The following is an 18,294-nucleotide window of genomic DNA, read 5'->3' on the forward strand; positions in this document are numbered from 1 at the left end:
TACTCATTGGGGACTCGGTATGAGATGAGCACACTGTTGAGATGTCCAATCTGCCTGTTTTACACACTTTGACCAACAGGGGGGTTTGTGTTCAAATGAAGCCCATGATGACGCCTCATGAGATGAACCCTTTTGCGAACCAATTGGCTGGAAAGTTTCAAAGCTTCATAAGGCTTCATCTCTGTGAGGCGTCTGATCGCAGCAGAGCCTCCTGAGTGGTGATAGTTCCCAGGATTTGTAGTCCTCTCCAGCAGGTGTGCGCTGGCTTGCACAGGGATTGGAGAACGTCGGGCCCGGCGTGCTCCAATCAGTGTCCTCGGAAGTGGACCAGGAGATGACAGCCAATGACGTTGGGGCAACCACACAGCTCATTTACATAATCACACACAGCTGAAAACACTCACAGGCAGGTTAATGAGCAGACAAACAGCAACCGTAACAGTATTGATGAGTACAAGCATGGTATGTAGCAGATGCTAAAATAAAAAACAACAACAAATGTGTTGAGAATAGAGGAGCCGTCGATAACTAACTCCCTAAATGTTCTAAAATGTCAAAGGGAACATCTTAACCGAAAGTTCATCATTGCCACTTCTGTAATTTGGTTTCATCCTGTACCTTGACCTAAGATTTATATAAGGATATGTAAATAGGATGTTGTTCTTCCTAACCCTTTAACTCTCTTTGTTGTCTTCTTCTTTGGGTCAGCACTGGCCCCAAGTGGCGTCAGCGGCGGAAGATGTTGACCCCCACCTTCCACTTCTCCATCCTGACAGAGTTCTTGGAAGTGATGAACGAGCAGGCGGAGATCCTGGTGGAGAAGCTGAAGAAGCAGGCAGGGAAGGGTCCATTTAACTGCTTTAATCACATTACCCTGTGTGCCCTGGACATTATCTGTGGTGAGTATATTTGAAGTGAATGTGACTAGGACAATAAGAAAGATGTCCAACAAATATCCAACATTTATTTTTCAGAAACCGCAATGGGAAAGAAGATTCACGCCCAGAGTAATTCTGATTCAGAATATGTTAAGAGTGTGTACAAGTGAGTACTCTTTTCATCACAACACAGACAATAATAGAGTTATTGGGTCAAATTGTATGATTATTATGAATATATTGCCTCCATCCTTACTTTGTGTGTTTAGGATGAGTGACATTATCAGCCGCAGACAGAGGACACCTTGGTTTTGGCCTAACTTTATGTACAATTACTTTGGTGATGGGCGGGAGCATGACAGGACACTCAAGGTCCTGCACTCCTTTACAAACAAAGTGAGTAATGGAGCCTGTGGTTTGAACATCTAGATGTTGAGAATTTGTTTAATCAATATAAAGCATTCAGCCTTAACCCTCATTTCCTCTCAGGTGATACATGAAAGATCTGAGAAAATGTCCCATATTGAATCAGATAACGACTTTGACAATGGCACAAAGAGAAGACGAGCATTTCTGGACATGCTCTTGATGACCACAGATGAAGATGGCAACAGGATGAACAATCAGGAAATTCAGGAGGAAGTGGACACCTTTATGTTTGAGGTTGGTGGATACAAATATACAACTAAGAATATGTACGTATGTATGTATTTATTTCTCCTCGACATACATGCACATTCCTAACGCTTCTCTGTGTCTGCTGAATGTGTACAACAACACATTCACTATAATAACTTTATTATTTTATGGCTCATTTTCAAGCTTTTTTCTCTGTCCACAAGTGGTCCTAACAAAATCAATTAACCCAGCCTCACAGTCGTATGTATTTTTTATGTTATTTGTATTCAACTCCCCTTTTTCTGCAGGGCCATGACACTACAGCAGCCTCCATGAACTGGGCCGTGCATCTGCTGGGCGCCCACCCCGAGGCGCACAGCCGAGTTCAGCAAGAGCTCCAGGAGGTGTTCGGTAACATGCCCTCTTCCCAAATACCACACCTTCCCACTTTCATGACATCATTTGTTTTGCCAAAGGCCTTTTGACTCAGATGTATCCGTTATACAATTCTAATGGGGCTTATACAGAGATATTAGCTGTGAAATATTTGCCTAAAAACGTAAAGAAGAATTTAATTATTTTCAGTCCTCTGTGGATTTACGATGGCCTCAAAGCATTTTTCCACGACGTAAGCTGGATGGCTCTGTTGATGCTAAGCTAACACCAGGTTGATGTTCTATATTTTTGTTATAGGCCTATTTAAAAACGTTACATTACCTAACTGCAGATTTCTATACAATCAATTTCTATATAATCAATTTCTTCCAATAATAATTGTCAAATTAGATAAAAGGTCAGGTCATCTATTGAAATGTATGCAGTAAAGCATTGACTTTTTAACTCCTAATTAAAAGCAACATATCAATGGGGTGTGTCACTTAAACAATGTAGTACTATCAAACTCTTATCTACCATAGAAGTAGAATATATGTCAAGGATATAGAAGTACAGGTAGGAGAAAGTGCAAAACGTTAGCAGTCTGACCTCATTTACACTCTGTGAGGTTTATGTACTGCGTTCTGACTTTAAAGGGGAAAGGAAACACCATTACAGCTATAATATTCCGGTAGTTTATTCATTTTACAATGGATATTGATCGTAATATTTATTGTATATGATATTACTCGCCAAAAGAAAATTAATTATCCGCCGGCCGGGTGGGGAATTCCGGGACCTGGCCGCTGCCATTAGGGGAGTCCCAAATGGTGACGTCACTGTGTGGGTCTTCGCTCCGGGTATCCATACCGGAAGTCAACACAACGTGGCAGATATGGCAGCGATGGAGTAATTTTGCAATGAGATCGACGTTTTGAACGATGAATTTGATTATTCGTCGGGAGATGACATTGATGTGGAAGCATCTACAGTTACCAGGCATCTCATAGCCTATGCTTATGAACCGATTCGGTCTAATACTAGAGTGGCATACGATCCGGAATCCGCCGAAAGTACCGACGGTTCTGAACTCGCCGAGTGGGATACCACCAGTTCCAGTACATTATTACATAATATATATATATATATATTAGTGCTGTCAAAATTATCGTGTTAACGGCGGTAATTTTTTATTTTTATTAATTGCGTTAAAATATTTAACGCATTTAACGCATGTGCAGAATGGCCCGCCCCATACGTGCCACCAGTGGCAGCACCAGGGTATGGCTGGGTTAGGCTACACCCATACCAAGAAATGGCTTAGCCCCACCATGAAAAATGATGTTAAAGTAAGCAAAATAAAGTCTGCCAACTCGCGCGGAGTAAATTGCACAGACAGCAGTTAGTAAGATTGATTTCAGTAGCCACGGTTTTGAAAACTTTTGTCACGTAGTGATCGTCTTCTCAATAGAACATCTTTGATAACGGCGTGGTGTTGTTGCAGGAAGTCCCGACGGAGAATACTTTTGCTGTAGTAGACAGGTGATATGAGGTATATGTGAGGTGCCTTCTTGTTCACGCCTCAACCGTTCAGCATGGCAACACATTATTTAAGATATTACAGCATTGCATTCACTCTGCCATGTTCAATGATTGCTTAAAACAATATTATTATTATTTTCCTCTTTTTACTTTTTATTACAGAGTTGTTTATATCTTCTCCCCGCCCCCCTCATCCTGTCGATGAAGCAGTCTTAGTTTGTGCATTTTTGTAAATAATTTGTTTTTCTTTCACAATTGAAAATGTAAATACAGCAAAGAAGAAAAACTCAGCCTACTCCTCATGTTTGTTGATGCTCTTTATAATTAATAATAATTTAATTGTTTTAAATGAAATGCACAGGACTCAGAAAGCAGGTGTGAATACGCTCCTGATTTTAAGAATAGCACCCTTAATTCAAGAGAAGTGGAGGAAGCCGTTAGCAAAGGGGCTGTTGCTGTCCATAACTGGTATGCAGGTTATGTGCGTAATCTGAAATGCAAACCGTCACTTGTATCACAAAGCGCATTTGCGTACCGACGTACTTGGGAAGCTTTTCCAGAAGGCGGTTAGATCACCGGACGACAGAGTCGGTCTCCGTGTGCACAGACAGGGCTGCTGTTAACGTCGGTCTGTACAACGGAACTGTGCCAAAACTACGCCAACCGGCTACGGAGGGAGACTCCCCCCCCCCCCTTCACTGGAGAACTGCGCTAAGACAGCTGATTACAACGTTCACACTCTGTGGTCACGAAGTACCCCCCCCCCCCCCCCTCTGTCGACTTTCCTGAAGTACTCCCCCGTTGATAGAAATCAACACGTAATGAATTAAGACCCCACGGTTTGATGATTGATAGGTGTGTGGGTTGTCTTTCATTTTGACACGCAGAAAAATGTTATAATAAACATAGATACTGTATGTTAAATGGATATATCCACCATCTTTCATTTATCTTTCCATTCCCACAACAATATACATAAATAAATGGCATATTTTGGACATAGTTCGAATGGTGATTAATCATGATTAATTAATTTTTAAGCTGTTATTAATCTGATTACAAATTGTAATCGTTTGACAGCCCTAATATATATACATAAATTAGTAAAGTCACACTGTGTCAGTAAATACACGTGTGAGCTAGTAATCTGGTAGTGCTGCAATATTTACCTCTCTCGGCAGCTGAAGCAGCTCGTTTGGTGGCTCGAACTTCACGTTTGAGAAATCGAATATTGTGGGAACAGATCCTGGCTTCAAATCCGATGTTTTGTATTGAACCAGGCATCCAGACTCATCAAACCTCATTTTGTGGACATAATCGTCATTTGTAAAGTGTTCGCTGCACACACGTGCGTACTGATTCAGCGGCGGATCGGACCGTTTCATGGAAATAACCCATGCTTTGAGCAGCTTCTCATCCTTTAGTGGCAGCCTATGGAAATGTACTTCTTCCTTCTTTGTATAAAAACCATTTGTGCAGCCTGGGGCAATACAATACGCTCCTGACGACCGTTTTCTTTTGTTGGAAACCACTGGTGCATTGCACGCCATGTTGTTTGCAGCTGTATTGAGCTTTGGCCCAGGAAGCCGTACCCACACAGTGACGTCACTGGGAAAGTCCCGGATCGATGGAAGCGCCCAAGGTCATTAGGCGCGTATTTCAAAAAATTAATTTGCGTATCTTGATCGTTTACATTGGAAATAGACTAGATAAATACATTTGCTAATGGGAATATTGTCGCATGGAAAGCAGTTTGAAAAGTGTTTCCATTTCCCTTTAACACTGTTTTTGTTTATTGGACAAAGGTACATCTAACCGTCCTGCTAACATAGAGGACCTGAAGAAGCTCAAATACCTGGAGTGTGTGATCAAGGAGGCCCTGCGACTGTTTCCCTCTGTGCCTTTCTTTGCCCGCAACATTGGTGAAGACTGCCATATCAGTAAGTGATCACACTTCAATAAAACATTCAAAAAATTATGTATTAGATAAGAAGCCAGGGTAGGCCAGTCTTTCACCTGAAACATTATTTATTTGTGAGATTACATTTATTATATGATGTTGTTTGACCTTTGTTACTGAACTTTGGATTCATTTGTAGCAATTTCACCTTTTACCTATTCCTCAATACAAAATATGATTACAAAGTTATCTAAATCCTTAGGGATGATGGCCAAAGTAGAACAATAAGACCCACCGTTCTATAACAGTAACTCAGTTTATTTATACCTGTAGATGGTTTCAAGGTGCCCAAAGGTGCAAATGCCATCGTTGTGACATATGCTCTCCACCGTGACCCGCGCTACTTCCCTGAGCCTGAGGAGTTCAGGCCTGAGCGCTTCCTGCCTGAGAATGCAGTGGGACGGCCTCCGTATGCGTACATCCCCTTCTCCGCTGGACTCCGCAACTGTATCGGTAAGAAACGGGAAAGGTTTGATTGTCTATAGTTGATCAGATCTGTTAAGCATATTTTCCATATTTTCCTCAGAGATTCTCTGGAGAGTAACCACTGATTGTGTTTGTTTGTAATCCCCCTCAGGTCAGCGTTTCGCTCTCATGGAGGAAAAGGTGATCTTGGCAGCCATCCTGCGTAACTTTAGTGTTGAAGCTAGTCAGAAACGTGAAGATCTGCGGCCTTTAGGAGAGCTCATCCTGCGACCAGAGAAGGGCATCATTATTCAGCTGGAAAAGAGGATTTTATCAAACTAGCACCTGCTCAGGTTGATAGAAGATATGCACTAAATACATTGACCTTTGTGATCTTTATTCACACCGCTCTCATGGTGGTGGATTCTTTCTTTTTTTTTTTTTAAATGGTCTTAGAGCGTCAGGTAGTGTTGTGATCTTGGTGTTTGGATTTTACAATCTTCTCACCATTATAGTCTTTATAATTACAAAAAATATGTAATTTAATTGTAGGTATTATTTTGCTAAGAAGAGCTAAGCAATGCCAGTATTTTGGTACTAATGTTAAAGGTTAATAAAACTTTCTTTAACAAATTTAGCTTTTGAAATACATTTTGATGATGGTGCTTCGTCCCTGGTTTTAGTCACTGCCATCCAGCTTAACAGTTACATTTGTGTACCCATTCTATTAAGAAATGTACTTTTTGTCATCTAAAGAAAATGTTTGCTAAAAGGTTGGCTCAAGTCCAATAAATGTTTTAAAAAATAACCTTTATTTGAATTATTTCAGTTTTGATATTTATGGCAGGAAGTGGCTTTTGAAAGCATGAATTAGGTAGACAAACGATTGCATGTCTACTTTTATGAAGTAATCATATTGTTAAGTCATTATTGCATTGATAGGAAATCCCCGTAATTTCCCAAAAAGCAAGGAATAAATCGCCTCTTTGTGGTCAGCTTTAATATAGTGTCATCATGCTATCTAGTGGTTATTAGGGATGTAACGATATATCGAATATCGCGATATCACGGGAAATAAATGTCTCAATACCGTCGTGAGACTGACAAAATCTACCGCGATTTTCAATATTTTTTTTTTTAAACCTTTATTCAACCAGATGGTCCCATTGAGATCATCGATCTCTTTTTCAAGGGAGACCTGTCCAACATGGCAGCAAGTAGGTTACAACATGACGGCTTCTTCCGTGACTTATTCACGCATCAGATGTCATGGCCCTCCCGCTGCACGCCATCCGAGGGTTTGGTGGATTCGCCCTGTCTTTCCGGAGCTGCGGCCTCTGCTGGGCCCGCTGGCAGCTCCTCCTGCCCGACTGACTGCTCCCGGTCCGCGCGGCGTTCAACACGCACATCTTCGTCAGCTGAGACGCACTACAACTTCGGCCAGCCCGGAGAGAAAACTCTGCATGGCTTTGCTAAATGCTAGGTCAATAGCAAACAAGACGTTCCTGTTAAACGACTTCTTCACCTCTCATGATCTAGATTTAATGTTCCTGACGGAGACCTGGGTCCACACCGGCGAGTATTGTGGGTTTAATGTGTTATATCAACATGACTGTCAAATTCACAGTCTACATTTTTCATTTAGGGACTGAAAGGAACCTGCCGCCCCAACTCGGATGTTCAATCTGACCGTTGATTGACAGTTTTAGAATTAACCTGCTCCATATCTGGGGATAAGATACTGTCTGATGGATGTTGACATGTTTCTAATATTGATTGAGTTATAACAGGTAACACATATGCAGAATCAGTGGCCAAGGTGCTACTGTGAGAGATGTAATTTCAGAATGGAATACTGAAGAAGTTGACCTGTGATAATGAAACAATTTTGTAATATGTCAACAGGTATTAAAGTAACTGAGGTTTGAAATGTAGAAAGAACATATTTACAGTTAAGCTAACACATAGTAATGTAATGAGACATAATTTAATTTAGACAACATCATGTAACTAGCCTGGTAAAGAAGTAAAAGCCATAGACTTTATTGTTTAGGTCATTATGGGGATATACATTTAATCTAAATTCATAATAGAAAGACATTTGATGACAGTTTGTTGGAATTCTGTATTCATTTTCTCAGCTTGATAATATCTAAGCACTGACAGGTAGAAGCAGTATCACCAGGAAATCATTCACTTTGTCAGTATCATGATTTTGGTTGTTTTTGAATCCATAACATTAGTGTTTCTTTACCAGAAACATTAGCAGTTCATATTATATTTAGATTTTAAATAGGATTTCATTTAAGAATAACACAGATGCTTGTCCGAAATTCAGAGCTATTGAAATATGTTATTTAGTTCACCTAAAGATGTTGGGGTTTTATTTTGTTGGCACAGGCCAAGTATTAAGATTTTGAAGCTGCACTGGCAGATGGGAGGTCTACAATTAATTTAGAAAACCTGTTCACAGACGGCTGTTGTTTTAAGACACCCCACCAACAGGCTCCAAGCGGCCTACGCAGTGGTGGGTCAAACAGCTGAGGGCCCAGGAGCCCTGAGCGTAGGCTTAAGGGATTGGTATCAGATTTCTACACACAGGTTGCTGACGCCAAAGGGGGGACCTGAGGAGCACAAGGCCGACACAGCGGAGTTCGTCTGGCTGAAGGTCATCAGGCCAAAGTGGTTCAACCCCAGGTTCTCCGGCCCCCACCGAGTGACCCAGCGGATCTCTCATGCCGTCCGCCTAGGAGAAAAGGGGGACAGCTGGTACCACTGGAGCCAGTGTGCGGCGGGGAATCCTCCGGCTAGGACCTTGGACGACATCAGGACGGACGTGGCTATCACAGAGGAGGTCGACTCGGAAGCAGCCATCAGTGGACTGGAGGAGCAGGATCCTGAGGACATCCATCCAGCAGATGGCCCAGATGCTGACGTCAGCGGGCCGGGGGACATCACGAGGAAGCAGAGGAGTCTACTTCTCTCTGATCAGATTAATCATTTCCACCATTGACGGAAAAGCTGCCCCTCCCCCTCCAGTCCGTACCAAATGTCCTTGTTGGATGATGGGCTGTTCCCAAAGGTTTAAAGTGCTCTAAATCCCAGCTTCTGATGGATTTGTATAATGTTGGGGGACAGACACAGTGGAAAAGAATGACAGTAGTTATGTTTCAAATGCCTTGTTTAAGTTGATCTTTTGAAATAAGATCAAAAGGGGGAATTGGAGATTATATCACCTGATAAGAAGTGTGTTAAATTTGAATGGCAGAAAGTCTTGTTGCAGTTTCCAGATGTCAGGAGAGGCCCATAAGTTTCTTTGTTAATCATCAATGGTCTTTGCAAATTAACTGGGGAACTCCAAGGGACATTTTCCCCAGATATAATGCAGTTAAATTCTTGTTGGTTAATGATGCATATCCTGCAGACACATAAAGAGGCCTGGAGACAATAGTCGGCTGAATTATAAATAAATGTATTCATTCCAAGTAGGCTGACCTCGAGGTGAGAAGAAGTTCGGTGATGGCTTTAGGCTACAAGGACAGTTAACCTCTTAAGCCCTGAGCCTGTTTTTCAGGTTTCAGGCTCGGAAATGCCACTAACACAACAAAGACTATATCTTCACTTCTAAAAGGGGTAAATTAATAATCTTTTCTCTCAAAGCAAGGTTACATCTGTGAGTTGGATGTAGAGGTGTCAGAATCAATATAGATGTTTTTATTTTAAAGTAAATTCAGATGGAACACAGTAAAACATGTAAATTCCAATGTCCGCCTAAAAAAACCCATTACTTATAGTGAAAACCACCCTTGGATGCTAAAAGCTTTAGGAATCCAAACTATAACATATAATAAGTACCCTGTATCAAGATTGATGCAAAACAAGTGCAATTTGACCTTTTTCGAGAGGTTTAGAAAAATAAAGTCCAAGCGGACTCACCTCTGGGTAATTTGGGAACCATCAGTTCCATTTGAACTTTTTCACTGTAAAAATCATTTTATTACTTTGAATTATCACTATAGGTATTCATTCCATCCAAATACAACTGTTGTGAAAAAAATAAAAATAAAATAAAACTCTGTTATCCTCTTACAGTGAGCCTCTCAATTAGCCCCGAGCGAAAAATGCTAACCTATTACTGCACCGAAAATCACTCCTAGTTCCCTTATTACTTATCCTAGCTGCACATCCAACACATTGTTTATGATCGTAAAGACACAGAATCTAACGGTGCCCACCTCAACACTGAAAGATACAAACTCGCGATGTTATCAACAAAAACGTACATCAAAACAAGTGGCGCTAGCGCTAATGCGCTAGGCTAACATGGCTCACCTTCCTCTTTGTCTGGTCTAAACTGGTCTTCAATGGCATTAAAACGATAAAAACGATGATGTAGTTAATCCATAGGTTAATATCCAATGTGGCTGTGTCCCCTTTGAAATGTTCTGATAATCTATAAGCAATAAAACTGCAATTCCGTTATCTGCTGTCCGCTCTGTGCTTCGTGCGCTCTGGGTCCTGCAATTCCTGCTTCCTTACGTAGTAAACAATAAGTAAAGTCTGCTGCGTAATGTACTTAAGCTGGCTGGCATTCTTTATACTTTACGCAGGACCATATCTCTGGAACCCATTGGTCGATTTGGGTGATTTACACCTTTTTCTTAACCATTACATCCAATAGAATCGATGGGCAGTTCCCAAATCCACGTAAACATTACAATTGCGGATGTAATAGAGAAGCAAACGAAACATATCTGAAAGTACAAGCCTGGACGGCAAAACTTTATACCCAGTCTATTGCCATAAATATGATGATGGATTTGTCAGGATTATTATGTCATGTCACGTTTCTATGTCTAGGTGTGGGTGTTTTTCCGTTCTCCTTGTCATGTTTTCCTCCCTGTATATTGTCTGGTCTCTTTTCCCTGTGTTTTCATGTCTGTCGTTAGTTTCCCTGGTGTGTCTAAGTTCCTGAGTGTTTTCACCTGTCACTCCTTGTGTGTCTCCTGTGCTCATCAGTGTCAGCCCCGCCCCTGATTGTTCCCACCTGTGTCTAGTTACCCTGTGTTTAAATTCCCCTGTCTCCCAGTGTTCAGTGTCAGTTCGTCTTGTCTATTGTCATGGTAAGGTCTATGCTCCTGGTACTCATGAAAAGTTTTTGATTCCTCACTGCGTGAGCGCATTCATTTTTTGTTCTCTGTTTTTTGTCATCTCGACTAGAGTTTTGGTGGTTACCTTTTTTGTTCATTTTTGCCAGTCATGGAAAAATAAAGTATCTTACAATACTTTACCTCTGTCTCCCTGTCTGCAATTGGGTCCAACATCCTAAGTGCCTGAGATCTTAACAGAACGAACTGACCAGAATATGGACCCAGCGGATATGGAAGATTTTGAGTTCGATCTGTTCGATCTAGACTTGTCCCTTCAATGTTCTCATGCCGAGTGGAAAGGAACTTCTTCTAGAAAGGACAAAGAGGCTATTCTCGAGAGGGCACGAATGGAGGTGGCCGAAATGCCTTGGTTGAGGAGTTCGTTGCCGGAGTGGTTACAGCTTTTCACAAGTTGTCCTGAGGACTGGTCCGACGCATCTAACCCTTTCCTCGGATCCGACTACGGTCCTGTTGGAGGTCCACGGAGTCTCCAAAGAGCCTCTAGGAGACGCAGGGCCAGGATTCCAGCCCGTGCTCCAACAGCCATGATCCCGGTGTGGGATTCCCAGTCTGCTAGCCCCAGGCATGCTAGCTCCCTGTCTCCCAATTCCCAACCTGGCACCATATGCCTCGGTGGGATCCATCTGAAGTCAACCCATGCTTCTGCCCCAGATCCTGCTCCTGTCCAGGAGTCGTATGCTGGGACTCGTCTGGCTTATGGAGGTCCACGGAGCCTTCAGGCGGCTGCTAAGAGAAGGAGTCGCAAAGCCAAGCTAGCAGCTATGCCTCCATGCTCCAGTACCGGCCCACGCAGCTTTGCGTCCATACTCCATTACCTGGCTTACACAGCCAGGGTCCAGGCTTCCGCTCCGCCCCCAACAGCCATGGTTCCGGCTCCAGTGCCGGACCCAGCAGCCATGGTTCCGTGCTCCAGTACCATCCCACATAGCCATGGTACTGTGCTCCAGTACCATCCCACACAGCCATGGATCCGTGTTCCGGTTCCTTGCCCAGCAGCAATGGTTCCGACTCCTGAACCGGTCCCCACAGCCATGGTTCCGGCTCCAGAACCGGCCCATGCAGCCATGGTCCCTGCTACAGAACCGGCCCACACAGCCATGGTCCCAGCCCCAGTCATGGCCCTAGCAGCCATGGCTCCGGCCCCAGCAGCCATGGTTCTGGCTTCAGTACCGGCCCCAGTAGCCATGGTCCCAACTCCAGTTTTGGCTCCAGGACTGGCTCTCCGGCCGACGCCAGCTCCCCGTGTCCTGTCGGCGTACCGGCCGACTCCAGCACCTCGTCTCCTGTTGGCTGTCCAGCCGACGCCAGCTCCCCGAGTTCTGTCGGCGTACCGACCAACGCCAGCTCCCCGAGGCCTGTTGGCGTACCGGCCGACTCCAGCACCTCGTCTCCTGCTGGCTCTCCAGCCGACGCCAGCTCCCCGTGTCCTGTCGGCGTACCGACTGACACAAGTTCCTTCTCAAGACCCATGTCAAGTCCCCTCTCGACTTCCTACCCAAGTCCCCTCTCAAGTTTCCTCTCAGGTCCCCTTTCGAGTCTCTACTCGAGTCTCCTCTCAAGTCTCCTCTCGAGTTCCCTCTCAGGTCTCTTCTCGAGTCTCTTCTCGAGTCCCCTCTCAAATCCCCTCTCGAGTCCCCTCTCAAAACACTTCTCAAGTCCCCTCTCAAAACACTTCTCAAGTCCCCTCTCAAGACACTTCTCAGGTCCCATCTCGAGTCTCTTCTCAAGTCCCCTTACAGGTCCTCTCTCGAGGCCCCTCTCAAGGCCCCTCTCCAGTTCCCTCTCGAGTCTCCTCTCGAGTTCCCTCTCGAGTCTCCTCTCCAGTCCCCTTTCGAGTCCCCTCTCAAGTTCCTACCCGAGTCCCCTCTCAAGTTCCTACCCGAGTCCCCTCTCAAGTTCCTACCCGAGTCCCCTTTCGAGGCCCCTCTCGAGTTCCCTCTCGAGTCTCCTCTCGAGTTTCCTCTCAAGTTCCCTCTCCAGTCACCTCTCGAGCCCCCTCTCAAGTCACCTCTCGAGTCTCCGATCAAGTTCCCTCTCAAGATTCCTCTCAAGTCAACTCTCAAGTTTCCTCTCGAGTTCCCTCTCAAGCCCTCTATCGAGTTCCCACTCAAGTCCCTACTCACGTGTCGTTGGAGGTTCCGCTGGGGGTCCTGCCAACTCTATGTCCTGTGCCGTTGGAGGCCCCGCCGACTACTCTTCTGCCTTGGGTCCTGCCAACCCTATGTCCTGTGCCGTTGGAGGCCCCGCTGACTACTCTCCTGCCGGGGGTCCTGCCAACCCTAACTCCTGTGCCGTTGGAGGCCCCGCCGACTACTCTCCTGCCGGGGGTCCTGCCAACCCTGTGTCCTGTGCCGTTGGAGGCCCCGCCGACTACTCTCCTGCCGGGGGTCCTGCCAACCCTGTGTCCTGTCCCGTTGGAGGCCCCGCCGACAACTCTTCTGCCGGGAGTCCTGCCAACCCTGTGTCCTGTGCCGTTGGAGGCCCCGCCGACTACTCTCCTGCCGGGGGTCCTGCCAACCCTGTGTCCTGTCCCGTTGGAGGCCCCGCCGACTACTCTTCTGCCGGGAGTCCTGCCAACCCTGTGTCCTGTGCCGTTGGAGGTCCCGCCGACTACTCTTCTGACGGGGGTCCTGCCAACCCTATGTCCTGTGCCGTTGGGGGTCCCACCGACTACTCTTCTGCCGGGGGTCCTGCCGGCCCTGTGTCCTGTGCCGTTGGGGGTCCCACCGACTACTCTTCTGCCGGGGGCCCTGCCAGCCCCGTGTCCTGTTTCGTTGGAGGCCTCAACATCACCTGTTTCGCTGGGGGTGCTGCCAACTCCTTGTCCTCTTCCGTGGGGGATCTTGCCGACACCTGTCCCACCGGCTCCGGTTCCTGTCCGGTCAACACCGGCTCCTGCCCGGTCCCCTGAGAGCTGTGGTCTTCGCCCATCCTCGAACTCTGCCTTGCCCCCGGGCCGTCCGCCCGAGACCCCCTTTTTGAACTCTGCCTTGCCCCCGGGCCGTCCGCCCGAGACTCACTCCTCGAACTCTGCCTTGCCCCCGGGCCGTCCGCCCGAGTTCCCCTTTTTGAACTCTGCATTGGCCCCGGGCCGTCCGCCCGAGACCCCATCCATGGTCTGTGCCTTACCCCCGGGCCGTCCACCCGAGACCCCTTCCTGGTCCTCTGCCGTGCCCTGGGCTGTCAGTCATGGCCCGTCCTCCGGACCCCCTCCACCCACCCTGCTGGACGTTTTGGATTTTTGTTTTGTTTAGGGACGTCTAGTATCCGTCCCTTGAGGAGGGGGTTCTGTCAGGATTATTATGTCATGTCACGTTTCTATGTCTAGGTGTGGGTGTTTTTCCGTTCTCCTTGTCATGTTTTCCTCCCTGTATATTGTCTGGTCTCTTTTCCCTGTGTTTTCATGTCTGTCGTTAGTTTCCCTGGTGTGTCTAAGTTCCTGAGTGTTTTCACCTGTCACTCCTTGTGTGTCTCCTGTGCTCATCAGTGTCAGCCCCGCCCCTGATTTTTCCCACCTGTGTCTAGTTACCCTGTGTTTAAATTCCCCTGTCTCCCAGTGTTCAGTGTCAGTTCGTCTTGTCTATTGTCACGTTTTTGATTCCTCACTGCGTGAGCGCATTCATTTTTTGTTCTCTGTTTTTTGTCATCTCGACTAGAGTTTTGGTGGTTACCTTTTTTGTTCATTTTTGCCAGTCATGGAAAAATAAAGTATCTTACAATACTTTACCTCTGTCTCCCTGTCTGCAATTGGGTCCAACATCCTAAGTGCCTGAGATCTTAACAGGATTATCAGTAAAAATGTCTACGTGACACAAAGACATTGGATTAACCTTGAGCGCCGTTTTTATTCCGTTGAACACAACTTTTGATCACAAATCAAAAAAGGTAAGACGTAATTATTGTAATATTTTTGAAACCGGATGTTGTTTACTTTCTCTTTTCTGGCTGATAGCTCCAGGAATTCGAGGTCGTACAGTGATGACATTACATGTGTGGAGTCTCAGCTTTAAATCGTATATCTTGTTTGTGCAGTTAAGATAGTAATAAGGGCATTTCTACCGTGAGTTCTGTGTAAAAAAGCGTGAGCATTAGTTAGCATTTTTTCGCTCAATGCTAATTTAAAGGCTTGGTATTACTCTTGTGTTTTTTTTAGCTAACAATTGTTCTTATTGTCAGTTAGCGGAGTTTCTTACCTTTTTAAAAGGGTATGAAACATTAATAGTTTCATAAATGTTAAGAAGCCCTGAGACACAGTCTCGTAAAAAAACGGTGGGAGGGGTCCACTTGGGGGACCTTCGGGCTTAAGAGGTTAACTTTGGTTAGTTGACTGATCTTGTGGCCCCATGATGGTTAAACATTTACAAATATGGCTTTCATAAAGAAATACATGTGACATTCATGAGGGACTGCAGGATAAGATGTATGTATTCATTATGCTGAACAATGCCTGTGTTTGTGTTCTATTGATTTCTCTCTGTTTTATTCTTTCATGTGTGGGTACTAAATTGCTATAATATTGTGGAGTGGTTGGCTTAAACATGCTTAATTACTCTGTATAAAGTAGGAAGAGTGTTGCAGGACAGGAGACATTCTTATTTAGACACAGTATCTGGAACGATACAGGTCTTAAATATATGTGTGTGATATTAAAGTAACTGATATGTATTGCTTGTATTAGTCAACTATAACAACTATATCTTAAACATATGCAAAATGTGTGTGTATGGAGGCTTACACCAGATAACAAGCTTGTTATTCAGAGCAGGTTCGGGCCGGACACCAAATGTGTCTGTTTTACATCAAATGTTAAGAGACTCTTGTTTCCGGGTCCTCGGTTGGCTCGCGCTGATTCGCTACGACACGCCATCGTTTTGCATCTCCCAATGAGATGACCTGAAAGGAGGAGCATCTGACCCAGCTCCTCCTGTTTTGTTTTTGTATGTAAGCCTGTTCTGTCTTTGGTTCGTTCTCTCTTCCTCCTGCTGACAAGACAAGTAAGTTAGACCTCCCAGCGGGAGGAACCAGAGCCGGGGTAATCCGGATTATTTCGTAATGTTGTGTTATTGTATCTTTTGCCATTAAATCAGCATTTTTGTTATAACCTTACCCTGGTTGCTTTCAATTCTTCCTCTGTTAATCTGACCCATTCACAAAAGGACGCGCGGAGGCAGAGGGGGGGGGCCTCAGAGCCCTCGCCAGAGTGTGACTCCTGCCCCAACAGTATGTACCGTTTTCTGAACTTCTTCCTCCCGACTGTACTTTCTTCAGCTCCCCCTGTACCACCGGCCGTGGTGGGGGTATAGCTTCAGTGTTTAGAGCTAATCTCCAATGCCGTTTGCTTCACCCAGTAACTAGCTATGCTAGCTTCGAGTTGCAGCTTTTTTAATTGAACCCAGCCTCGCCTATACTCTGCGCAGTCGTGTATCGTCCGTCAAAGTACAATAATGATTTCATAACTGACTTTTCTGACTTTTTGTCCGGGATCATGGTGAAATATGATCGTGTTTTGATCTGCGGAGACTTTAATGTCCATGTGTGCTGCGAGTCTAAACCTCTGGTTAGGGATTTTATAAACCTCCTCCACTCTTTCGGTCTTATTCAGTCTGTGGCTGGCCCAACACACGATAAAGGACACACCTTAGATTTAGTATTATCGTTTGGATTGTCTATCTCTGTGGATGAAATCTGTGCAGGAACGCGTATCTCAGACCATTTACCGGTTCTGTTTACAACCTCGATCCCTTCTGTAGGAGTCGAATCACGTGCTTCTGCACGTTGTCTGCGTTCAATTAACCCCTTGACTGCCTCACAGTTTTCAGATGCTTTTAATACTTATCCGATTTGTAAATTAGAGGTGAACTGTGCTTTTAGTGCGGATGAGCTTATCTCTTTGTTTGATTCGACATGCACACTAATACTGGATTCCGTTGCTCCTTTTACGCTTAGACGCAACAAAGTTCTCTCAGAGCCGTGGCTCAATGATTGTACTCGCGCTTTTAGACGCGCTTGCAGGCGTGCAGAGAGAAAATGGAAAAAGGATAAACTTCATGTCTCCTTAGAAATTCTTCGTGCTTGCCTTTCTGATTATCAGATGAAAGTCAAAGCAGCCAAAACAGAGTATATTTCTCTGTTAATCTCCAAAAACAGCCATAGACCTCAAGTTCTTTTTAATGTCCTCAATTCAATCATTAATCCTTGTGATGCTTCTCCAATTGTGCCATCAACTACTCTCTGCGATACATTTCTTACATTTTTTATCGAAAAAGTATCTGCTCTTAGGCTAGCCTATACTAGTGCTACTCCAGATCCTGCTCCCTTTCTGTGCCCTGCTGTCCTCGACCATTTTGAGCCTGTATCCCTCTCTTCTCTCTCGGATGTAGTCAAGCACCTGCGGCCGCATTCCCTCTCGCTTCCTTAGAGATGTTTTTGAATCAGTTGGAGCAAGTGTTTTATTGCTTGTAAACACCTCTCTTAGCTCAGGATGTGTCCCAGCTGCCTTCAAACATGCCGTGGTTAAGCCACTACTTAAAAAGAAAAATCTCGATCCCTCTGCTGCCTTTGATACTGTGGATCATAGTATCCTGTTGTCATGGCTTGAACAGTCCGCAGGAATTACAGGCTCTGCCCTTGCATGGTTCAGGTCTTCTTTGACGGACCGTAGCTTCTCAGTGCAGTTAGGTGCCTTCTCCTCTGCCAAAGCCCCTCTTACCTGTGGGGTTCCCCAAGGCTCGATTCTGGGCCCCATCCTTTTTCTATTGTACATACTGCCCCTAGGTTCAATTCTCACAAAACATAATATCCCCTTCCATTGTTACGCTGAAGATGTACAGATCTGTCTGCCTCTCAATCAAAATGCCAACTCACTACAGCAGTTGAAGGACTGCTTAACAGAGATTAAATCCTGGCTGAGCCAAAACTTCCTCACCCTCAATGAGAGCAAGTGAGTAATTTTTTTTTGGACCCCAACCAACAGTCTCCCCGGTTGATATTCTGGGCTCCCTCAATAAAAATATCCTCCCCTCTGTAATGAACCTTGGAGTGACCTTCAACAGCGCCTTTAAATGTGCAGGTTAGCACTGTAGTCAAGACCTGCTTTTTCAAAATACGACTATTGGCTAAGACCAAGTCGTTTTTATCTTTTAAAGACCTAGAAAGGGTTATTAACGCCTTTGTTACCTCGAGACTGGATTACTGCAATGCTCTGTATGTGGGTATGGACCAGGCCTCAATTAGACGCCTCCAGCTAGTTCAGAATGCAGCTGCACGTCTTCTCACTGGCCATAAAAAGCACGACCATATCACCCCAATTCTGGCTTCATTGCACTGGCTTCCAGTTCGGTTCAGA

The 18,294-nt window shown here is 45.1% G+C and overlaps 1 protein-coding gene across 2 annotated transcripts; it reads left to right on the forward strand.

Annotated features, from left to right (window-relative positions):
* The first annotated feature begins 387 nt into the window (after positions 1-387).
* LOC117443593 (cytochrome P450 4V2-like) lies at positions 388-6,562 on the forward strand. 2 transcript variants are annotated; one of them, XM_034079482.2, is made up of 9 exons: positions 388-462; positions 709-899; positions 975-1,044; positions 1,148-1,274; positions 1,368-1,541; positions 1,805-1,907; positions 5,219-5,353; positions 5,647-5,826; positions 5,951-6,562. In XM_034079482.2, the coding sequence occupies exons 2-9, from the start codon at positions 740-742 to the stop codon at positions 6,118-6,120; spliced, it is 1,119 nt and encodes a 372-aa protein (XP_033935373.1). In that variant the 5' UTR covers positions 388-462; positions 709-739; the 3' UTR covers positions 6,121-6,562. The 2 variants fall into 2 exon arrangements, with proteins under 2 accessions (XP_033935373.1, XP_033935374.1); XM_034079483.2 differs by lacking the exon at positions 388-462 and adding an exon at positions 520-596.
* Positions 6,563-18,294: the final 11,732 nt, after the last annotated feature.

This window comes from Pseudochaenichthys georgianus, unplaced genomic scaffold (assembly GCF_902827115.2).
Source record: "Pseudochaenichthys georgianus unplaced genomic scaffold, fPseGeo1.2 scaffold_633_arrow_ctg1, whole genome shotgun sequence".
NCBI classification, from domain to species: domain Eukaryota; kingdom Metazoa; phylum Chordata; class Actinopteri; order Perciformes; family Channichthyidae; genus Pseudochaenichthys; species Pseudochaenichthys georgianus.